We start from the raw sequence: 24,249 nt of genomic DNA, 5'->3' as shown, positions 1-24,249 counted from the left end.
TTCCTTTTTGTAAAAATTAGTAAGCATTGGCGTGAGAGCAGGCTTATGTGTGTGTGTGGGTGTGTGAATTGAGTTGGGTGTTCTGCAGATCAATGTTAAGAGTGCAGCGGTACGCCTTGTGACACATGGTCGTGTATACAGTATGTGTGATCGTGTGAGCATGCACACTTTATGATTATGTGAGTGTGAGTGTGAGTGTGAGTGTGTGTGAGTGTGTTTGTGTGTGTGTGTGTGAGAGTGTGCGCCAGGCTAGGCTGGTTTTAATAGGTTCCAGAGGTTGGATATATGTCAGCCAATAAAAACACAAGAACTTACAAAGTGTTGAGCAATTCACTTCCTGTAGCAATGGGTTTATCAACTCCGGTGAGGGCTAGACACAAATGACCCGTTCTGCTGGTTGTGTGCACCAGGTTATTATATTGCGATAATACTTTCACACACATTTCTCGTTCCAGCCAAAGGAAATGACATAAGAAGGGGAGAGTAAAATGTTCAAAACCCTGCAACCAGAGAGAAAGAGACTAGTAATTTTAAACAATTCCTTATCTTTTCCTTATTAGACTGATCAGATAGATGAAACACACTTAATGTGCTTGAACATGAAGCTCTGAAGCACATTTCTAAATTTTAAATCCATCCAAAGTGCCTCCTGATGGACCAGCATTCCCTCTCTTTCTCCTCTTTTTATGATAGACTCACATGAAACCAGAGAGGGACTAACAATACTTTTGGTTTCAGTTAAGTACAGGATCAGTGAAACATACCCAGCCTGGCCTCTGTGATGGTCTGGGTGAGCCAAACAGCCTGCTGGTTTCCCCTGCATGGGCCCACACCACACTCACAGAGCAGGCTCGTAATGAAGGGTTTCTGCTCGGCTTTTTTTGGAACCACTATGGAACAATGTACAGATTATATTTACTTCACAAAATGTGCCTCAGATTTTAAGAAGAGAAACGCGTACGAGGGGAGGAAACTTTATGACGTTTGTATGAATTCATGGTGGTGCAGTTTTTTCTTGTTGCACTGCAGAACATCTTTTTGGGAGGTCTTTTTGATGTTCGTCAAGTCAAAAACATTTTTTTTTTGCTGATTATCATCATTATACGGACTATCTTGTAGCAATAAAAATGTTGTTGATGTGCTTGCTTAGTCATACACAAGATGACTAAATCGGCTCATAATATTCCCATCATATATAATAAGTGGCTTTCACCACAGTATTAGGCAACCGGCGCCAAGTAAACAGATGCAATGGAACACAATTACCACAAAGACTAAAGTGGTCAGTTATATTGTGCAGTATCTGTGTTTATTTATATGGTGTGGAGCTGTGAGTAATCCCAAAATACATTAGAAATGCCCACAGGAACTGATTTCACAACAGTCTCAGGAAAATATGAATTTACAATATCTTGTGATGTGACAGACTTATTAAGGCAAAAGCTGTCACAAGGGGCTGCAAAATAGACAAATCATCATTTTAAGGGGGTCACAAGCCAAAAAGGTTGAGAACCTCTGTGTCAAAGAAAAAGAATGAGAGCATGATTAAGTGCAATCTACCCAATATGGCCGAGCCTTTCACCTTATCAGCCGTCTTGCATTTCGCTGCATTTGTCATCTGAAAGCCTTCCTGATAGGAAGTCGGTCTCCTGAGTCTGACCTGTTAAATTTACAGCCTTATTTTCATTGGAGGTGAAACGCTTATACAGTCATTTAGTGAATAGCAATGTGTGTGTGTGTGTGTGTGTGTGTCGATTGGCCAGTGGGAGTGTATGCTGAGGCTATTGAACTGGGACAATGGAGTGTTGTAAGAGGGTATTTTTAACCACCACGCTAAGTACCCTAAAATCACTTTTACCTCATTTGCTATGGCAGTGATAGACTCCATTTATAATCCTTCTGTCTGGCCGATCTGTGACATTTCCTGAATACATATTAGATTGGCTATTGTATTACTAATCTGCCCCTACCTGTTTGCTGCCTGGCTTCCTTCATATACAGCTATGCAGGTTCATTCACTGACTAACACCCTGCTGGAAGTAATTCATTACTTTGTCCTGGGAAAAACAGCAAATAAAGTCCAGAGAATGTGGTTTTAGTGTTCTCATTAAAAAAAAAACCCCACAATGCACTAAAGAGAAGTACAGGACATCTTCTCTTGTATCGGGAGGTTCCTGAAACCCAGACAAAGTCCAAGGATCAGTCTTCGTGAGGAATGTTGAATTTCCCCAACATCATCATCACACAATAGGAGCTGTTTATGACTTAATTCCCTTGTGATGAATGCCCACGCTCCCTCTGTGTGGAAGTGAGGGAGGCTCTTCCGAGAATCTGACCCCCGACAGAGAGTGCTGGTGGGCTGTTGGCGTGTCGGTAATTGAAGAAGTTTGAATAAATCTCACAGGGGCTGGTTTCTAATTCTCATGACTCACCCCGACCATGCAGCCCGTCACACATCCCTCCCCACTTTGTGGGAATGCTCTTTTGCTCTTTCTTCCATTCTGTCCTCCAAGATGAACTCATCCCAAACCGCTGCTGTACGAACAAAACAAGCTTTCATAAAACTGCCCGTTCACATCTCACCCCCCTAACAGCTAATGTGGAAAAAAATACATATGTATTAAGGCATGAGCTAGCCTGTCAGTGACCACTGCATGGCAGCCAGTGAATTGTAAATGACAGTCTCTGTGGAGGATATTATCACCGTGGAAACGTCTCAAATGTCAACTTTAAGGAAAAGTTTTCAGACTGACCATCATACGTTGGTATGATGGTCAGTCTTTACCATGTTTGGTTTTGAAGCTGACATAGGTTCATGTGAGATGAAACTAACCAAAACTGGAGTTAAACTTTTTACTCTCACAGAGAAACCCTATTAGGAAAGAATGCCTCTCTATCCGGGTTGACCTGGTGCCTTTTTGGGGTTTATCAGTGAATGTAGGGCAGGAAGAGGGTAAAGGATGGAAGGTTAAATGCTAGAATGTGGAGACAGAGAGAAGAAAACGTCTGGAGGCCAACATGAAGTGAGACAAAGCCTCTATGGTTTGTAGAAGAAAAGAGCTGTCATCGCCGACACACTGTCATCTGCTGAATATTGCTTTACAGTTTGGTTATTTACTCAAAGACATGCGTGACGAAACACAGGCCGGCATGAAAAGAGGTGAGTTTAAAGGAATCGTTCGGCATTTTGGGAAACAGACGTAGTGGCGCTCTGGCAGTTCGTGAGATAAGAAGATTGATACCATTCTCATGTCTGTGTGCTATTAACTACAGCCAAGAGACAATTAGCATAGCATAGCATAAAGACTGCACACAGGAGGAAAAAACTAGCCTGGCTGTGATTAAAGGTACAAAAAATACATTGGATAGCAACCCTGAAGCTGATTAACACATCTAACATGTCTTTGGTTACTTTTGCAAAGAGCCAGGCTAGTTGTTTCCACCTGTTTACAGTCTTTATGCTAAGCTATGCTAATGAGCTGCTCACTGCAGCATATTCACCGCACCGACATGAGAGTGGTATCTGTCTTCAATCATCAATCTAACTCTTGGCAAAAAAAAAAGCAAGTAAGCAAATTTCTCCAAATATCAGACTATTCTTTTAATAGATGGATATGAGAAGGGTATCTGCCACCTCAGATTTTAAACTTTCTAAAAAAAAGAACAGCTCACAAAGTCACCACAAACGAAACAGAACATAAAGACGGGTCACAAATCGTGTCACAAATCGTGTGACTAAATATGACTAAAGCAATTAAGTGAAATTGGTAGAATCAGTGGCTTTATGGCTAATGAGGGGGAACGCTTGCTGTCAACAATGCTGACTGAGCTATCTTGCTTGAATAATAAATACAAAGTTGATTTCTTCTCTTCGCAGGCCAAGAAAGATTTGCGGTCAACCTAAAACACAGCTCTCTGCAAAACCTGTGGGATTCAACCTCGGTGATGCCATCGCGGATTTTAATAAACACAGCTGTAAGTGAGCTGAGACGAAGTCATGAATATGTAGAAGACGGTTAAACAATCATTGATCTGCAGTATGGAAAGTGTGTGGCAGGAGCCTGAGCTCACATAGAGCAGCTTGCCAGTTTGAAAGTGAGAACTGGTGAAAGGTTTACATAGGAAATGAGGATGTTTGTGTTTGCACATAGACACAACTGACATTCACATGTGCTTGGTTTATGTCTAATCAAAATGGCCCCCGAATGGCAGCCTCTTCCTGTGTTTATTTGTACCGGAAAATCCCCACTGACTTTAGCTACTTGAACAAAGCGTTTTCTGCCTCCTGACTCCTGCAAAAAAATGTTGGAAGTGAATTTAAATTTTGTTTAAATCGAGGAGATAAATGAGTGCATTACACTCTGCAGAGGCTGTGTGGCTTCAACATGAATGCAAAACTTCAAGTGTGTTGTGCTTGTAAAAACAGGAGGCCTGGATGGGAGCAAAACGCTATTAGACGTTCAGATCTGGTGAAAGAATTTACACTTTCCACTGGCCCACTACATAAAGCATACTGTATGTAAATGCCTACTTTTTACAGCAGTCGGAGGCCATTATTTAAAAGATTTGCATCTGTTTGCATGATAGAGAAAACACAATTAGATGAGAAGCAAAAGAAAAAGAGATGATCGAGCTAACAGTGCTGTGCCCGTGCTTGGTTTTGGGTTTGAGGCTGTAGATGCAATCTGATCTGAATTTGCATGCAAGTCGGATAAGAAAAGAAGCAACAACAAACATGCAGACAGAGCAGCTGACTGGAGACTAGGAGATTCAGGTACATTCGTTTGCCTGACAGAAATACCGGACAGCATGGAAGCAATGGAAAAGAAACATATCCAACATTTACATATGTTCTTCCCATTCTCCCTTATTAGGAGCTCAAAGCGAGGTCGCTGCCCTGCACAGCTGCACATGAAACAGTGTGGCAGAGAAGCAGGACTTTGACAAAGGCGGGCTATTTCTAGGATTCCCATAAATCTCTGGCAGCCGTTGCTGGACAGTACATTAGAGTTCCTGTGTTTTTCTCTCTGTTTAAAATGGTTTCTGTTGTAGCTGTTGTCCTAATCAGCACAGATCTCTACCACACAAACACACAAGTGGAGCAAAACAAATCACAACCTCAAGTTAACCTTCACTCAAGAAAGACCTCACTTTCCAAATGGCTTCAAAAACTATGCCCTTCTTTGGCTTCTAATTCGTGGTTAACACCTCATCTTAAATATATTGAATAAAGTTTTTCCTGGTGAAAAAGGAGTTCACTCTACTGAGCAGCCAGTTTATCTGCCTTAAAGCATACATTCAAAAGCTCTACATTTTGGAAAACACATGTAGTGAGCAGCTGGTTAGCTTAGCTTAGCACAAAGACTGGACACAGCCAGCCAGGCTCTGTCCAAATTAACAAAATCCATCAACTGGCACCTCTAATTATCGCATTACATTTCATTTGTTTAAGATGTACAAAACAACAGTTCACAGTTATGTGGGGTTTATGTGCTGGATTATTTCTAGGCTGAAACAAGCAAATAAGACATAAAGTATTAATTAGTGGGCTTTAGAGGTGCTTTAGTTGGATTGTGTTACCTGTGAACAGAGCCACAATGCCTCGGTTCCAGTCTTTATGCTAAGCTAAGATCAGCAGCTGCTGGCTGTAGCTTCATATCTAATGGAGATCTAATGGGGAGTTGTGCCGATTGGCTCATCTGGAAAATGAATACGCTCATTTGAACCATAGTCAAAATCTAGCCGTAGTTCTCAAAATGTCAAACTGTTTATTTATACCTCATCTGAATGTTCCGTCTTCAAGCATTTCCTTGCGAAAAAGGAAAGCAGTTATCATCTAAGTATCTGCCTTACAGCACGCTCTGACTCGACATTGAAAAGTAAAAAAAAAAAGCATTAACAACTGATTGTGTGAATTAGAAAGGTGTGAATTCTTTCTATTGTCTGTCTGAAACATCATTTAAAAAAGAGGTGTGTTTTTAACTGTTAGCAAGAGGTGAGAATGTCACTTTGAGGTGTGATTTTGCATCATATGGGCCACCAACACCTCATAGCAGGGAAACGTAAAAGGTTAAAGTGGGTGATACAGGGCTTTCTTTTTTATAAATGTTTTTACAAAAAGCACCGTCAAAGAAAGACGGGCCAAGCTACATGACCTGTCATCGCTGTCCCGAAAAGAAGGAAAAAAACAGTGAGTCACTTTAGGATTATTTAGTCAAACATCTCATCAGTCACTGACAAACAGCAGCCAGACAAGCAGCAAGTAAAGGAGACAACACAGGCAGCAGTAAATCTAAAGCGGGCTATCATGACAAAAGCAGGACTGGCTGACTTCCTTTCTACAAGCGCATTAACGTCACAGGAAAAATCGCCCAGAGCCAGAAGCGTTGGACAGAACATACTGAATACAGAAAGCCCCCCTCCCCGCCACTACCCACCCCTCCAGGCTGAGAGACAACTGGGTGCGTCGGCACTGGCCGGTCTGTCCTAAAAGTTAGCTTGTGGCCTCAAGGAAGAAGAAGGCAGTGACGGAACAGTTCCCCACTGTGGGGACAAAAAAAGACAGAGCAAGGAGTCCTGCTGTCACGTCTTTGTGTGTTAACTAATCAGAGGCAGCACGCTGAGAGCTTGTCACAGTGGCACTGCGGGGGGTTGACTGCCACTCGGCTTCTCGAGAAGACAAGGGAGGTTCAACCTGGTTATCACTTGGGTGGGCCTCGGGGAGAAGAGGAAAGGCAGAGCAAGCTGACGCCAACTGGAAATCACTTAAATCGGACAAAACAGTGTAGCCAGACAAACAGGTGTGGTGAGAGGAGCTGCTGACGCTAAAATAAGGACCATTCTGTTGATGCAGGAGAAAGAAAAAAAACTTCTTTACAGAGGCTAGAACTCAAGAGCTAAGACCACCAGGAAAGAGCAGTCTAAGATTAAAACGACTACATTATCTGCTGTAAACCCCCGAATCTTCCATTAATACACGCTGGGGAAATGAGTAAGTTGTTGATTATGTGCTCTAAGTGTTGGTTGCACGTCACTCTGTAGTCACAGCTCCCCATTTGTGTGTCAGTTCCTACCAGTGACTTCATCTGTGTTTTTCTCAAGGATATCCCTCTCCTTTCTAGGCACAATGAGGCAGCTTCCTGTTTAGAGAGGGTCCGGTCCAGCCTTCGCTCGCCCGGTCCAGCCTTATGTAATTTCCCCCTTGTTCTGCCAGCGTCCCAGCAATGTCACAGCCGTGGTTTGTGGGGGGGATTCTTATTTTCAACCACCTTGATCGTTGCACTGCCAGTGATCAAATAATAAAGCAATAAAACAGAATAGAAGGGAGAGGCGTCGTTCATCCAATCAAATACAAATCACTGAAATGTCATGGGTGGAGGTTTAGATTTTTGAGACCGGCGAAAACTATTCAAAATGAAAAGTAAGAACTTTCAGTTTCATGAGCTACAGTGTGGAGTTACATGCAGCACAGTGTGAGACGAGGGTGGAGTGGAAAAGAAAGAATGTGGGGCTGCAACAAGCAGTTATTTTCATTTCTCTTAATCAACTAATTATTTAGTCAACAAAATTTCAAAAATAGTGACAAACGACCATTGCAATTGCCCCATCTTTAAATGTCTTATTTTGTCCAACTCACAACCCAAAGATTTAACCTTTATTTTACCAGAAAATGTCCCTTTGAGATTAAAACTGTCTTTTACATATATTCATATTCATATTCTCAATTTGTGTATAAATAAACTTGAATGGTTGGTGTATCAATTAAAGTGAAATGTGACCAAAATCCCTGAAATTGTACTTAAAGTTCATTTTAATTTGTGGCATATATGCATGGAAAGGTGGCTGGAAAAAAAAAAATCAGCAAATCCTCACATCATTGTTCACATCGTCCAATAAAGAAATCAACAAATCATTTTTAAAAAGTAGCTATCTGACACCAGCAGGCACAGACGCACTGGATTTGGAGACTTTTTCTGTGATCTCTCCAGCTGTGACAGTAATGAGATGTAAAGGATGACTAAACTTAATTTAATCCCAGTTGGGAAAAACATTAGTGATCTAAATTTCTTTAGCACTTATCACAACACAATTACAATGCAGCTCAGAGGGGAGTGAAAGCTAGTTGAAGTTAACCGATTGAGCCAGAAGGCTGCTTTAATCTGCTGCAGGGTAAAGTTTGTACAGTTTGATACATGCAGGTATAGATCTAGTGAGATCTAGTCTCAATATAAAAGCATGATGTGGAAATTTAAACCCTCTTGTGAAATCAGAGACATCTTATCCAGCTGTCAAACCTATCAAATGAAAAATATAAACACATCAAAGATTCTCAATCTGAGGGAGGACTGGATTTGAAGAATATCTGAAGAGGTAATTGAGCCTTTTGAACACAAATTATCATTCAAAGCAGATTATTTTAGCAAATATCTGGAGAGAGAAAGGCATAAAAAAGTGTTGTTTTTTTTTTTTTATGTGTGAGCTAAAAGATAATTACAGATTAAATCTACCTGAGTAAGTTCTTTTCTGAAATTCGGGGTGTCTGAACTGCATAACAGATCCAGCCACACAAAGTACTACTGACAAATTAACTTGTGGTTTTTAGTTTTGAGTTTCCATCTGAGTGTGACCTTTCTCTTGTACTGACTGTGGGAGAGAAAGAGAGAGATTTTCACACACTCTGAAAAACCTGAAGGGCAACATTGTAATGAACAGCAGCCACAAGCTCTCTTCAAACATATATTCATTACAAACGGATTAGAAGGTAAAAATACACATGGCAACATGTCTGGAGCAGCCTAACTGTACCTGAGGGCAAACTGATAAGGTGGAAATCTCACTTTCTTCCTCTTTTGTTGAAATGACAAACACAAACATATAATCTGCCACGGAGCTCTGGTCCCTCCTGAGGGCAAATCAGAGGCAAATTCAAGAGGTCAGGCGAAGGAGGGAGGAAGATCGTTGAAGGGCAAAAACATTATAGACCAACCCACTGCATGTTGAGTCCTGCCCTGCTCTACTCTGCTCCCACATCACACTCACATGTCGCTGTGGTGCGGTGATCGACTCTCCTCCGGCCGTGGGATCACCTCCGCTGCTGCTGCTGCTGCTGAAGTTTCGCTGGATTTTTACAAAAATTTTTTACAGGTGCGTGAAAAAAGCATTTTAAAGTTACGTAATTACAGTGTTGGTCTGATAAGATGCCTTCAGATGCGTGAATTGCGTCTCCGCCGCTGCGTAATACATTTGCTTTACTTTATGTTATTGGTAATTTTAGGCCGTTTTTAACTGCATGTATGACAGTTAATGTTGGGTATTTATGCGAACAAATCATTAATCAATAAGACCTAGAAGTCTGTATGAGTTGAATTTGCCGGGTTAGATACAAAAATACATGCGTAAATACGCATATTTATGCGTATTTACGCACAAATTACGTATAAACTGCGAGTTACTTTGTGGCTGTTCTGTCCCACAAGTTTAACACTGACTGGCAGGAAAGCGCTGCCTCTAAAGGACCAAGGAAACAAGTTTAATTCAACGTTGCTTTAAATTGTGTTTTCTCTTGAAGCCTAAAAACTTTTGTCTTAGAAATAGTGGTCACGTTCCGAACTCAGCCTCCCTCATTAATCATGTAGATATGATCACTATTGTGTGTAATCATCTTTGTGTGTTCTGGATATTGGAGAGAGTTTTCTAAATTAATTAAATCCTCGATTTCCTGTAGTTAATTATGGTGATTATTATTATGGTCATTATGGTCATTAATACTAACTTGCTTGTCCTCTTGTTCCATGCAGGCTGACTCTCATCGCCTCCTAGTGCGCGTCCTGGGCATTGAAAAAATGTGATTTTTTTTTAAAGAGGAAAACTTCTCAAACCACAGGAAGTCCTATTTGATAGCATCAAAAGGAACATTTTTCCCCCTGCGAGCGACAGCCGGCTTCTTTTGTCTTTTCAGTGCCAAAGAAAGAAAGAAAGGAATGAACAACCAGAGGACTATGTGACACCTTCTCTGTGGATTTAATTTCAAAATCAGAAAAGAAAAAAAAAAAAAGCATCTACCTCTGGAAGCACTAAACATGGCCACAGAGTCTTTCCACGCTGCCTATGCTGCCGTAGCCCCTTCCGCCATCCCCATGTCCCCCTCCACAGGAAACCTGTTTCATGAGTACCAGAGCAATGCGGTCATCATAGCACACTACAACTACACAGGCAAGCTGAATGAGAGCAAGTACAAAGACGGACTCAAACCAGAGGCCATTGTGTTCCTGCTGGTCTGCCTGCTCATAGTGGCAGAAAACGCTGTGGTGCTTCTGACGATCTGGAAGAACAAGAAGTTCCATGTGCCCATGTACTATTTACTGGGCAACCTGACTCTGTCTGACCTGCTCGCAGGTTTCACCTACATGGTAAACATCATAATGTCAGGCGCCAACACCTTAAACATGACCCCGGTGCTGTGGTTCCTGAGGGAAGGCGGGGTGTTCATCATGCTGGCTGCGTCGGTCATCAGCCTGCTTGCCATCGCCATAGAGCGCCATGTTACCATGGTGAGGATGAAGCCGTATCAGGGGGACAAACAGGGGCGGATGTTTGCCCTGATTGGAGCGAGCTGGGTGTTGTCTGTGTTCCTGGGCGTCCTGCCTGTCCTGGGCTGGAACTGCATGGGACAGCTGGACAAGTGCTCCACGGTCCTCCCACTCTACGCCAAGAGCTACATCCTCTTTTGCATCACCATCTTCAGCTTCGTCCTCATGTCCATCGTGGTGCTGTACGTCCGCATCTTCCGCATCGTCAAGTCCAACACCCAGCGCCTCGCTTCGGTTCCGCAGCGCAAAGGCCTCTACCGCAAGTCCCAGAAGTACATGGCCCTGTTGAAGACAGTTACCATAGTCCTGGGGGTCTTCATCGCATGTTGGCTGCCCCTCTTCATCTTCCTCCTTCTGGACTTCTGCTGTCCAGCCAAAAGCTGCGAGGTGCTCCTTAAGGCAGACTATTTCCTGGGCATCGCTATGTTCAACTCCCTTCTGAACCCCATCATCTACACCCTGACCAGCAAGGACATGAGGAAGGCCATTCTCAGGCTGCTCTGCCGACACTGCCTCTTAACCAAAGACGGACAGGTGAAGAAGATCGGGGTGCCCTTCCTGGAGTGCAGCACCAGTAAAACTGATGCAGCCTCTCATAGACTGGAGGGACTGGAGACCACAGTATCCTCCGGTAACTTTACCCCCTCTACTATCAAAGCCATTTACCCCAGGATGTCTAAAACATGACACAGTGGGACGGAACATTGAGAGCAAGCATTCAGCCAGGCTGCTTCTCTTTTATCTAAGTGTGAAAGGAGCTGACGTTTTGTGTTGAGCTTTGCCATAGCTTTGGCATTAATCTTCATGGAACCGGATAAGCTCGATGTATGTGATCAATGTCAAAATTGGGAGAAAGACATGGACTTTTTCAACTCTCTGTTCATATTTTGTTATAGCAGTTTAATCATGAAAAACAGAGATGGTGAATGCCTGAATGGTAGCTGGTTTCATGAGGAAAAAACTGATTCCATTTGTCTTTTATAGACACTGAGAAGAAGGCCAGTATTTGTCAGAAGATATTCCTTCTGGAGAAAATGGGTTTGTTTTTACACATAAAATGGAATCAAAGACTGGGCTAGGGCGCAAGCATGACATTTATCCTTATCTCCTCTCCCTGTGTAGCATATAATGATACGTCGTCACAAACAGAGCATCCACACCCAAAAGCTGCAGCCAAAACCATGTAATTTCTGCCATGTGAGTTTTGGTCAGCTGGGTAAAGGTCCCCTCAGTCGAGATCAGAGGCTCAGCGGCCTGGAGACGCACTGAACGCGTCATATGGAGAGTTGTGCTGAGCGGTTTGCAGCTCTGGAGGTCCCTCAGACATATGTAGCGACACATGATGAATGACTAAAAGCAATTAACTTGACAGTGGAGGTTTGTCGCCGCCTTCTCGGGTTCTAACGAGCTAGAATATGGCAGTGATGTGTTGTAGCTTGTGGACAAACATTAGTCTTCGGTGATTTTGCTTGGAGAAAGTTCACCATGAAATGATAGGAACTGAGTTTTCTTGTGAAAGAGCACAGATGTAATCTCATCCTACACAACAGAGTGTGTGGGCTTCAAAGTGCCCGGGAGTTTAACCAAGGTCACATAGACATGACAAAGAAGACGTTTTTTCCAATTGTAATATTGTACATAAATGTAAAGAGAAGAAATATATATATTTACTGATTTCTTAGTATTCTTTGTAGATATCTATAGCCTTTTCTGAGCTTATCAGAACTGCATTTTGTATTGTAAAAAACGTCAGTTAAGTTATGATGCCAGTTTTATATGTGCACTGAATAAAAAAAAATATGTGAATGATGTTAATACAGAGGTTTGTTTATTATTTTCCACCGAAGATCCAACTTTTCACTTGTTAGTCTGAAAGCTTCACATCTCTCGCTGATCGACAGTCTTCCTGTTTCTCACTCCTAAACAAAACTTGAATATACGCACACACACACACTGCTGTGATGATGCATACAAAGTACAGAATTATAAACTACAGGAAAAGCTAAATAATGTAAATTACATTCAAATAGATTTACTATGAAAATGTCACATCTATTCCACAGGCTGAAACAAAAAATATTTATTTTCTCATTTTTATTCCACACTGATGAGATTTTAATAATTTGTAGTTATGAAACAAAATACTCTGTAAATACAGACACTATGAACATGACTTGTTTTTCTTAAGCACCACCAAATGTTACCATGTGAATAAATACAGTGAGCAGAGACAGAAACAAACGTCCCTGCAGTGTATAATTTTTCTATGGAGCATAAAAAGCTCCGTTTGTTGACACAGAGGTCTTCATATAACACGATGGTAACTTCTAAGGTTGTACTTACACTTCATAAATACAGCACCACCACTTACTAAAGGCCTTTAAGTTACACCATAACATAACATATCACAAGTCAGCTAGTGTTTAAAATTAAAAAGGTACACAAGCTGATGACGAGTGAAGTATTAACGGTGAATCTAGTAAAACATAAGTGATAATTAGTTGTGGGTCTACTTTACTGTGTTGAGTATTTACATTGAAGAGTGCAAACCTCAACCTCTCACTCAAACATGAGAGACTTCAACGTGACAAAGATGAAAGTAAAAAATATGGCTAAACAGATAGGGTCTCAGTCTTGTTTTACAAAAATCCACCTCTATACAAACCACTTGTTAACCACTTAATATGATATGCGTCTGAGGTGTGGACGAAGTTGCAGAACTGAGCTGTTGCTGCTCCGTTTACCGTAAGGAAACCACATACTGGTGCCTGTTTCCTCCACGTTATGGTACGTGTAGGAGTGTTAGCACCCCCAACAACCTTATGTCAGCCACTCGCCATGCTGCAGTGGTACCCAACTGTCCTTTTTCAAAGAAGGAGGATGCCTCACTTCTCAGTAGAGCAGATGGGAAAATACTAAAACCACACACTTGCTTTGTGAGGCATTAACACTACGTGGGCACTATCATAGCCGCGTGAATAGAAGGTTATATTTCAGACAGGGGAGATTAATACCAGACAAAATGTTAGTCTGTAATCAACTTTTCAAAATAAAGCGTCCTTAAACCCACCCGCCAATGTGAGCCAGGCACGCTTTGTCTAAACTATAAACAAAGGGGGTGAATAGGACTACGAATCAGTGTGATGCTGATCTTTAGTAAATTTACAATAACTCTTTACCACATGTTGCAACTGACAGTGCAAAGTAGCTAGCAAGCAGGCAGAGAAGTTGAAATAATTAGCTAAAAGTAATGAAAAATTATTTGACTAATTAGTGAAATGCATGGATAAACGGTTAGAATTGTTATCTTCTGCCTCTAGTTGTATAGTTGTATGTTTGCAAAGGTAAAGGCTGCAAATAGTGTTAAAGAGCTCATCAGTCAAAAACATTGGGATCTATGGGCCTAAAGTATAGTAAACTAGTCTGACTAACACATCTACGAGCCTCCTGTGAAGCTTTCTGCAGCATCTCACTGTCTGCATCAGCAAATGGATTTTGCTCAGTTGTTGTGGAAATGGCTCAGTTGTCATTCTAAGTTTGTGTAATACTAAGAAGACCGTATAGGCATTCATGACTGTTCTCCAGCGCCATCTAGTGGTCATCGCATGGGTCAGCCTCGTCTAACACTACAAAATGTCCTAATGAAATCATACTGCTGAAACCCAATTAGAGAATAAATACTAAATCAAAGGTCTGAGATATTTAATTTGTGAAACAATATAAATGTTGTATAGAACAGTAGAGAAGAAACACATTTACAGACAAACGAAAGTAACGTACTAACAGTTCTGACAGCACCTCCATCTACCATTCAGTGCTGACGAAGCCCCACAGCTGGTCGCTTATGTCGCTCCGAGATCGCTTAGAGGTGTCAATGTTGACGGGAGTGGCCAGATCTGCCCCATAGTGCACTGCAAGAGGAGAGCGTAGACTGATGACCTGAAGCCATGTAAACAGGCACACAGGATATACACAAACAATGACAACAGGAGACTGTACCTCCTTTTATGGTGTTGGGCTGTGTGTCATATTCCCACTTGATCTTGGTTATTAGATAGTACACCTGGGCCACATATCTGTTGAGAGAAGATTCAAAACTAAAACCAGGAATTAAATTAAACTAGTCTTTTTTTTTTTTAAGTGCTTGTTTCTGAGTAAACATCTGTCTGTCGAGGAACAGCTGATTATTATTTGACTGCATCATGGAAGCAACTAATCTTTTTTTTGTTTGTTTTTATCAGTTATTGTATTTATTATTTTCTTGATTAATCATTTTTGTCTATTCAATGTGAGAAAATAGTGAAAATGCTCATAACATTTTTCCAGAGTCCAAAGGTGAAACCTTCCAGTGTCTTGTTTTGTCCATTAAATCCAGGTTGTCTGTGTTGTGTTTGAACTCTTTAATGTCACTTTAATCTCTGTGTTTTTAAAATAAAAAGGTTTGGCATTTCTGCTTAAAAAATGAAATGATTCATGAATTATTTGCCAGTTATTTCTGACAATCAATTAATTGATCAATCGTTTCAGCTCTGAGCTGCTTTATGTCCAAGAAGGTGGACATAAAAAACGTGCAGTAGACTGACTTGAACGACTTCATAGACATGACCGTCAGAAAGACACCATCTACTATGGGGGGTCGGTACTGGATTACATTGTGAGATTACTATACAGTACTCTAGTTATATACAGTGAGATCCACCCCCCGTACACATCTCCCTGCAGAAAAAATAACTAATACAATAAGTCAGATCCACACTTACTTGTAAGTAATACAGTCAATAAAGAGCGTGTGGTGACTGGCAGTAGTGTCAGCAGGAGGACAATCACTTGGACCAAAGGCTCTGTCATTACTCAATATCTGAGACTCACACTGCTGAAGGGATGACCTCGGTGGTGTCCTCATCCACCTCATTCTGAAGCGTCTGAAGCTCGTGTTCGGTGTTTCTCAGACTCTCCAACTCTCTCTGCAGAAATCTGGGCGAGGATTAAGGACGCTAACAAAGAAGGGGGCAACTAAAGCAAAAGCAAGACAGGATTCATAGATGACACTGAAAAGATTTGGACTCTCGTCTTTTCCGTGCACACACACACACACACGTTTAAAAAGATACTGTAATTCTGAGTCAGCCATCTGGCTCCTGGCCGTACACTGCCTCAGCTGGTCCTCCAGGCCCTCCAGCTCATTCTCCCTTTGCTTCTTCTCCTCCTCCATGTCCAGCAGCCTCTGGCCCACACTCTCCTCAATCTGAGCCATTTCTGAGGGAGGAAGTGATAGCAAAATGACAAAAGAATAAGAACACTGAAAATGAAGATCAGGCTGGATCCTTCTCATGTAGAAAGTTAAAGAAGGTAATATTAGCACCCAGGTGTCAGTAGCCAATGTGATTACTTACACCCAGGGGTATGATGGAAAGGAAATAATTTGTGTATAATGTACCCTACCATTTATATTTGTATCCTATTTTGGCTCCTTAAGCCGTTGAGGCATGTAGCTAGGACATGGAAGCAGCTAAACCATTTCTTTGTCTAAACATTACCTAACTGAGCCTGAAAACTGAAAATAATAAAGAAAAAAATTAAAATAAATCAACTATGTCTAACAATATAAAGTCAACATTGACTTCTGGTTTCACAGTGGGCATGAACCCTGATGTCCTGAGTTAGATTCATTCATCCACCACGATGTCAACCACACACACACACACACACACACACACACACACACACACACACACACACTTTGTCGCTCTTCATACCACGTCGCTGGCCAGGTGCTTTATGTAACCGCATAGCTGCCATGTGTAATCAGACTATACAGGACTGAAAATAGATCATGAAATGTCTGTGATTACTTGCCTTTTAATACCTGCGTCACAATCTTTTTTGTTTCCACTTGTTGGTCAAAAAACAGGAGATGCTCATCCTTCACTCCTCTCTGGTTCTCTGGCTGGCTGCTGTTGATGAAGGCCACCAACGCCTCCCCCGTCTCCTCCAAGTCTTGAAATTTATGACCTTGGGACATTGTGGTGATACTGGCAGCTAGAAAGCACACGACAGAGGAGATTTAACTCTAAATACTGTGGGTTTCATCAATATTCAAAGGTGTTACTCAACTACATCAGTGACGAAGATGTACATTGTTCTTTAATGTACAAAAAGTGCTCATTCGAACTGTTGACGTCTTTATCAACACAATGCTTGGTAGTTTTAACTAAAAGGACGCATTAATGACTCAAAGTAAAAAGCTCAGATATAAATACAGTCAAAGATACTCGAGCAAAAAGTGAAGTATTTTCCGTTTCGAAGTGAAGACGAAAAGAAGAACGTGAGTTGGAAACATCTGAAATAAAAGTTACCACAAAACCACACTTGAGAAACTAATTTTAGCAAAATATTAATTTCGTACACTAAATCTGTTGTTGAAATTTTAACTTAACAGTCAAAGTAACACACTAGACATGTAACACTGGCTAAATAAATGAAGCCCATCGCACTGTTTACCTTGTTCACAGCGACAACAGCACAAACGTTAGATACGTGGCTCACTAAATTATGCTAAAATGAGACTGACACGCATTAAAACTTACAATGTTATCCACTGTACTGTCTAACTAGTGAAAACAGTGTTTACGGAAGAAATAAACTCGTTTTGGTAAAAGTGAAGCAGTATCGTACCGTGCGACTCTCTTCCGGGATTCAAATTGAGCGCGCCTCTTCTTCTTCTTCGTTGGTCTTTCATCTCGAGCAGCCTTTCACGTGCATACCGCCCCCTGCTGTACAGGCAGGGTCAGGGAGTTTCTCTGAGACGGTCAGTTTACCGAAATGTATGCGTTTTGGACTCAAGGAAATTTGCTCACTTCTTTTTTTTATCATAGATCTCTCGTTTCTCTTGTTCCACAGGCCTTCTGCTTTGTTGTAGCTCTCCTCTCGTTTGGCACATTTACTCATCAGTGTGTCCGGTATTATGGAGAAACCAATGTAGTTTTATGGGTTTGTGTCCTGGGTATTAAACGTGTTACAACAAAGAAATTAAAATGACACCACCCCCCCGGATCTACAATCTACAGAGGTTATGAACACTAATCCAGTTTTTACATTTATTTCTGACAAATATTGACAACGTGTTAATTCTGTCTTCATTGAAATGATATATAATCTCTTATGCACCTCTTTAATTTAAATATGCCACCAATTCTGACTTTAAAGCACTGGTTTATGATACGAACAAACCAAAAAAAAAACATTTCTAGTCATTTCCGCCAAACCTTTGACTTCGTTCAGGTAGTCTTAAAATAAGTGTAGCCCAGTACAAAGGTACACTTGAACTTATATGGTGTATGTTTTTGTTTTAAACATAGAACTTAATGAAATTTAGCCAGTTTGTGAGGAGTTTACATTTACATGACTTCTATCCAGTCCAAACATTATAAGAATGTACTGTTCTGGTTTATTGCCTTCATTGACTCGACTCAAACCATGTACAGTTTATCTACAGTTCACACATTAGCGAGAATCAGCTGAGGAAAGGCAACGGCCAGCATACCTGCAAGTGTGAATCAATTGGAAATACAGAAGAAAGTGCATCTCACAAGCATTAGGCATATCTTTATTCTTCCATTAAACGTAAGAAATAACTTGCCTGAAAATGCAGCAGTCAAATTTTAACTTGAGTTTGAAACCTAATACAATGAGAAATGGGTTCAATTACCTATCAAGCTCATTTTATACTCCGTTATAAAACATATGAACAGAAGAATCCGAAGTTAGCCACCATTTTTAAATAAGTCACTGAGGCCATAAAAAAAAAGAAACCTTTTGATTATGAGTTTCATTCTTGGACCATAAAAACCTATGGATTGTACTGCTGACAGCAGAGATGGTAGCTCAGCGTAGGCCCTTTACCCCTCCTTGTTTTTCTGCTTCTCTTTCTTCTCCTGCGCTTTTCGTTTCTGCCTGCCGAGCTGTCTGAAGAACAGTCTCTTGGGGTTCAGACCGTAGGCCTTCAGTCTCTGTCTACTGAACTCCCGGCCGCCTATGTTCACCCCCAGGGATCCTGATGGGATGCGTCTGCCCGACTGCTTGTGCTTCTTGGACCATTTTGGCCTCTCAGTCCTGTTTTTCACCTCTGCTCTAACGGCAGGCTCCTCGGCTGTACCCACCGCCTGGGGCTCCTCTTCCAGCTTCTTTTTCTTGGGCATCAGAAACTCCTCGACCTCTTCAGCTGCATCATCCCCTGCCTCTCTCAGAGTTTGGGTTAGCGTCTCCTCTGTAGAGCCAATGCCCGAGACAGCCCCGCCGTCCTCAGCTCCTGGCCCTTCCCTCTCAGCGTTCTTCAGACGATCTCTTCGCTTCTTCCCCACCTTGGTCTTAGCTTCTGCATCCTCTTTATCTTCCCTGCAGATTAAATAGAGATATATTGTTATGGAGGGTTTATTATCAGGGGAACACAGCTGATTAGGATGTGCACCGTTTGAGACTCACTCAGAATACACAGAGCTCAGGATTTCCATTTTCTTCTTTTCATTCTGGGCCTTGATTTTATAGTTCTTCAAGTCGCTCATCTCTTCCTTGTCGGACCTGAGAGACCAAGAGAAGTAAATGACCTGAGAGAACAGAGCGGGCCTCCTAAACACGAAGGACAGAGCCAGTACCTGAACATGCACGTCTTCTTCAGAGAGCACCAATGGTTCAGCTCCTTATCGTTGGCATTTAAAATCTGGGGGGGGAAGAGAGTTTTTCATTAGTTCAAAACAACTCGTCTCACTTTCCCGGCAGAGTTTTGGCTGCTTTAAATATAACCACATTTGCTGCTGCTTTAGCGTGCGGTCTGCTCAGAGAGAAGATTAAATTGAGATCATTCCCTGGTCAGAGCTCTCCCCAGAGGAAAAGCAATACCAGGTCAGTCACCTCAAAACTCATCACAGCAGCATTAAACCAACCAGCAGCCAGCCTCATTACATCCACAGTTCTCAGTTTAAACCCATTACAATTAACCATTTGCTAAACCCCTCCCCTTTACAGATATTATCCCATCACAGCTTAGCAATGCTCAACTGATGTGCCCTGCCTAAGCAGAAGGTATGCAGATATTAAGTTGATTTTTAATTTAATGCAAGAAATAAAAGATGTTAAAGATAATCTGTAGAATCTGTGCCCTAATGTGCATCTGGAGACGTTTCTAGAGAGACCAGAGTCAAGGTGTAGGAGGGAAGGCCTTCGAAGTCGGTCGATATTTGGAGTTGGATGTGCTGCTGTTCTCACCTCCTCAGTGCTCAGGCCGAAGTCATTGGCCAGGACCTGCCTGTAGCGGAACCGGCACGGGAGATCATCGATGACGTCCTCATAGTCCAGTTTATAGTACTCATCCAAGTACTGCTCAAAGCTTTTCTCCTCTAGAACACAAACAGTGTGCCATTAGACAACTACAACACGTTACTGCATGTTGAAAGACCCAAGATGGTTGCTATGTTTCAATGGCGTGACGTTCACCCGTACTTACGTGGATCAAACACAGGCTTGTTTTGGGTGATGACCTCTGCAAAGTGAGATTTTTTTCTCTTTTTGCCCATTTGTGGCAGATCCTCTTTCTTCAGCTTCATCCTCTCCTTTTTCTTCTTCTTCTTGGAGGCAGTCTGCTGGTTGGGGTCGTAGTCTGCATCCATCTGTTTCAACAGGGTGGCTTTTGGTGAGCAAGTCCCTCTTTACCGTTGTCAAAAAGTTGTCCAGGTGAATTTTGCTGCATGGACCAGCTACAAGGATAAAATAATGCTTCATGGACAAAAAAAAAAAAAAAAAAAAAAGACTCACAATGAAGTTTCCGTCCTCACAGTGGAGCTCAGCACCATCATACTCCTCTCCATCACACTCTTCACTGTAGTCCTCTTGTTCCTCTCCTGTCCATGTGTCCCAGTTCCAGTGCTCTGTTGTACACACAATAAGCCACACATGCAAACAATGAATTGTCACTCAGAACTGTCTAGAGTGGAGTTTACCACAACAGACAGATAGTGACAGAGTTACTAAGACATTCAGGTAAAACCTGCAGGTTTCAACGCTGCAGCATCAGCTAACGTGAAGAAAACACAGGCTTACCCTCAAGTTCTTCATCATCACCAAACTGAGGCTTTTCATCTTCGTTCTCTCCATAGTATTCATCTCCGAAGAATTTCTACAAACACGGAGGTAAAAAAAAAAGAAAAAAAAAAAGGCACTGATGAAAAAGAATGAAAAACTGAGCATGCTCTCTTGTTAAGGAGCAGTGGTAGCTGTATGTTTCCCATCCAGCATGCCTGTTGGTTGCTTTTGAGCGTGGAACCTCTCAATTGGGAGGCAGCTGAGTTGAATTAGTGAAACACGGGGCACCTGTGTGAGCTGGGCAGTCTTGTGAAAGCACTGACTTGGGTTGAATCAACTAACTTCAATTAACAGAACATTGCTCTCAGGTGGAGGACACTGCCAAACCTCTCAAACCTCCTCGTTGTGACGAAACTGAGCTACACATTCCTGAGGAGTCTAATTAGCCAAACACCAGTGTGAACTGCAAAATGTCAGCCCTCAATTAGACATTAATTGCCCCAACTTGTAGCTCTTAGATTTTTTTACCCGGTGAATAGCAGCAGTATGATGGCATATAACGCAGTGTTTAAATTAAAGGAGAGAATGGTTATTTAACAAAGTGCAAAATTAAGAAAGCTTTTGGTTTCATTGATAGTACAACTTTAGAGAGCTCCAATCATTTGAGGACTCACTAAGCCCCGCCCCTTGGTTACTGTTGCTATGCGTGTCAAGCTTTCTATTATTATTCTATCCATGTGACACCCACCTGCATGAGCTGGTCGTGCTGTTGTGGATCAAAATCTCCGTCCAGGTCAGTCTCATTGAAGGCGAGCTGCTCGTTGCCGGTCAGCTCCTGAAGCCTCTTCAGCTTCTCCATGATCTCATTTCGCTTCAAGTTCTTCAGCTGCTTCAGCTGCTCCTGCTTCTGCTCTTTCTCCTGAGATAGTTGTTCAGAAAGGAAAAGCAGAGGAAAAGGTTGATTTGCATTAGCGAATGAATTAAAGCATATTAGAGTGTTAGATTATTTTTATTTTTTAATACGACACACACCTTTTTCTTCCTTTCTCTCACTTCCTCCCTTTTGCGTTTTCTGCGGTCGTCTTTGGAGCGCACAGAGGTGGCGATGTTCCGGGGGTAGGTTTTGACCTCCTGAGCGTCAGGCTCTTCAAAGCGGAAGTTGTAGCTTCTCTCAAAGTCCTCCTGCCTCTCCAGGAAAGTCTCTCCTTCCTCTTCAGAGTCCTCCACATCATCCTGGACCACCTCATCGTAGGTTGGGATCCTTAAAGCACCAGGAGCGTTTATTGTACATGATGCAATGTGGCTGCACATGAAATGCTTCATGTTTCCTTCACTGGGAAAATAAACATAACCACGCAGGAAGCAACATACCGTTCATCGCCGTCGTCCTCCTCCAGGTAGCCCTTATTAAGGACATAGTCTCTCAGGAAACACTCCTTCTCGTCCAACTCTGGGTCATTCCAGTAGTCCCTTAAGTATGTCTGTCTCATCACAAAACCATCCCATTAGCAAGTTAAACACATGCCTCTAAAACAGCTGCTTTCTCACACACTCCCCTCACACACTCACCATGTCCTTCACCTCCTCCACACCCTCGAGCTCCGCCTGGCCTTTCAGCCACTCCACATAGTCGGCCTCTTCTTTATCCTACAAATAGATTAAAAAAGCAGAGAGGTTTGTCCTCATCTGTAACTCTTGTGTCTCTATTTGACATGGGAAGTCACCGGTAACAGCATCCGACCTTCTCTTCCTGCGTTTTGATCCTCCTGGTCAGCAGCTGGGATTCTCCACCTCCCTCATCGACATCATCGTCGCTGTCGTGGATGAACTTACGGAAGCTGAAGAGAAAATATTTTAGTTTTCCGTAAACAGTCTCAGTTATGTAGGCAGATGCCTTTTTATACTGGTTGAGTCTTACCTTTCTTTCAGCTCCCTCTGCTCCTGAATGTAACTCGGAGAGGCTGCTCTCTTTGAAAGGAAACAGTGGTGATTAATAAAACATGCGTTACTGGTAGGTACCTCCATATTCCAGAGGGAGCCAAATTATCTGGTAACACAGTCTACCTCTATTCTACTGGCTGCCTCCTCGTCGTCACTCTCATCATCCTCATATTTCCTGTAAAATAAAAACAAAAGAGTTTTCCTTACTGTTGCAGCTTAGAGTATTAAGGTGTGAGACAATATTACAGACTCTATGTATTTATTGGTAAATAATATAGTTGACAGAGCTATCTAAGTAATATATGCAATAATATGGCACCAAAATTAAATAATGATTTTTAATAGTGAGCCATTTGAAAAAGATTGTAAGTAAACACAGGCAAGACATGAGGCTTAAACAATAAATCTACATTCTAGTCATCCCACTTCAATCAAATCTTTTATGTCCTGTGTAACACTGGGCATAGAAGGATAAACTGACATGACTTGTTAAATTATTGGTTATGACAGACCCAAAACATCAGTTTCAAAGTGACATTTCCTTCTATTTGAATGGAATGTGGGCTTTCTGTTTTTGTACACAGATATAATATGCGCTGTGCCACCAATATAGTTTGATCACTTGCAAATATGATATTTCTTTATAAGCTCATTGTGTCTCTGCCTGAATGTCGTACCCTAGCTCCTCTGCAGCTCCTTTAAATAGCCAAGCCAGTTGGGACTGATGTCCTAATCTGAGGCACTTTCTGAATCTGAACTGTGGTGCATCCAAAGCTTGCAGCTCACTCACCCTTCCTTTTCCAGTATGACTTTACGTTCATAGTCCTTCAGGTACATGGGCTTAGCCGCTTTCTTTGATGCTGAAGGTATCTCCACACTACTGGATGCCCCTGAAAGCATTCAGATCCCTTGTTTATAACAACAGATGTTTAGAGACATTGAAGTCAACACCAGTGATGTATTTAAATGTTCAAATCACCCTCCGAGTAGAACTTGGCATCTGCCTGATAGATTTTGGGGTCTTTCTTCTTCAGCAGTGATAACGTCCTGTAGAAATCCCTCTCTATTCCAGGGTCCAGCTCCTAGGAGGGTAAATAGGAGTGGACAGCCTATTAAAACACCAGGGCACGTTGTTGAGACACTGGTATATGCTGATACAGGGTAGTAAGCAGTGATGCTAACCACTTCACTGTCATCAGAGCTGGACTCAGACTCAGAGTCACTGTCATCATCTCGGTCTCCGTATCGGTCCTTCACTACACAGCAACAACAGAGGACACACAAATGTTATTCCCACAAATGAGACCGCAACAGGCAGCCACACTTCCCCACGTTGGGATGTTAGCCTGGTAGCTTAGCCACCGTTAGCTTGCAATGTCGCACTTACGTCTCTGTAGCTCTTCTTTCTGTCGGTATTTCTCATATTTCTGCGCGAACTTCGAGTTTATTTTCAATTCCGACTTTCCAGACATGTTTTTGATGAACGGGTTAGCTTTAAGCTGTAAATAAAACTACACGATACCAAAGGGAAGTCATTCCCACAACTACATGCGCGTGTGAGAAGCTTAACCACGTGGTTTCCGGTGCACCGGTCACGCATTACGCAAACTGTCCTGTAGGGGGCACAGTAACACTAATTTGCATT

The 24,249-nt window shown here is 42.1% G+C and overlaps 3 protein-coding genes and 1 non-coding gene across 5 annotated transcripts; 1 reads left to right on the top strand and 3 right to left on the bottom strand.

Annotated features, from left to right (window-relative positions):
* Positions 1-9,810: 9,810 nt before the first annotated feature.
* s1pr5a (sphingosine-1-phosphate receptor 5a) lies at positions 9,811-12,404 on the top strand. Its single transcript, XM_070848469.1, has one exon. The coding sequence runs from the start codon at positions 10,080-10,082 to the stop codon at positions 11,274-11,276; it is 1,197 nt and encodes a 398-aa protein (XP_070704570.1). The 5' UTR covers positions 9,811-10,079; the 3' UTR covers positions 11,277-12,404.
* A 1,503-nt stretch (positions 12,405-13,907) lies between these two features.
* spc24 (SPC24 component of NDC80 kinetochore complex) lies at positions 13,908-17,304 on the bottom strand. 2 transcript variants are annotated; one of them, XM_070848493.1, is made up of 6 exons: positions 17,265-17,304; positions 16,446-16,628; positions 15,701-15,845; positions 15,459-15,563; positions 14,589-14,665; positions 13,908-14,500 (listed from the first exon to the last, which is right to left on the bottom strand). In XM_070848493.1, exons 2-6 carry the CDS (start codon positions 16,609-16,611, stop codon positions 14,394-14,396), a joined length of 600 nt encoding a protein of 199 aa, XP_070704594.1. In that variant the 5' UTR covers positions 16,612-16,628; positions 17,265-17,304; the 3' UTR covers positions 13,908-14,393. The 2 variants fall into 2 exon arrangements, with proteins under 2 accessions (XP_070704594.1, XP_070704593.1); XM_070848492.1 differs by lacking the exon at positions 17,265-17,304 and adding an exon at positions 17,091-17,221.
* Positions 17,305-17,969: 665 nt separating this feature from the next.
* kri1 (KRI1 homolog) lies at positions 17,970-24,153 on the bottom strand. Its single transcript, XM_070848576.1, has 18 exons — positions 23,992-24,153; positions 23,787-23,860; positions 23,584-23,686; positions 23,395-23,494; positions 22,728-22,779; positions 22,582-22,631; positions 22,405-22,501; positions 22,233-22,310; positions 22,035-22,144; positions 21,696-21,924; positions 21,412-21,582; positions 20,682-20,757; positions 20,397-20,509; positions 20,089-20,251; positions 19,851-19,981; positions 19,241-19,305; positions 19,071-19,166; positions 17,970-18,983 (listed from the first exon to the last, which is right to left on the bottom strand). The coding sequence occupies exons 1-18, from the start codon at positions 24,074-24,076 to the stop codon at positions 18,488-18,490; spliced, it is 2,289 nt and encodes a 762-aa protein (XP_070704677.1). The 5' UTR covers positions 24,077-24,153; the 3' UTR covers positions 17,970-18,487.
* Positions 19,417-19,516, bottom strand: LOC139217400 (Z30 small nucleolar RNA). The gene has a single exon (XR_011585610.1). It is a non-coding gene; the product is annotated as a Z30 small nucleolar RNA (small nucleolar RNA).
* Positions 24,154-24,249: the final 96 nt, after the last annotated feature.

The sequence above is a fragment of the Pempheris klunzingeri genome, chromosome 17 (assembly GCF_042242105.1).
Source record: "Pempheris klunzingeri isolate RE-2024b chromosome 17, fPemKlu1.hap1, whole genome shotgun sequence".
Classification (NCBI taxonomy): domain Eukaryota; kingdom Metazoa; phylum Chordata; class Actinopteri; order Acropomatiformes; family Pempheridae; genus Pempheris; species Pempheris klunzingeri.
The sequence above is the reverse complement of the archived record's forward strand: the minus strand, read 5'-3'. Positions and strand labels throughout refer to the sequence as shown.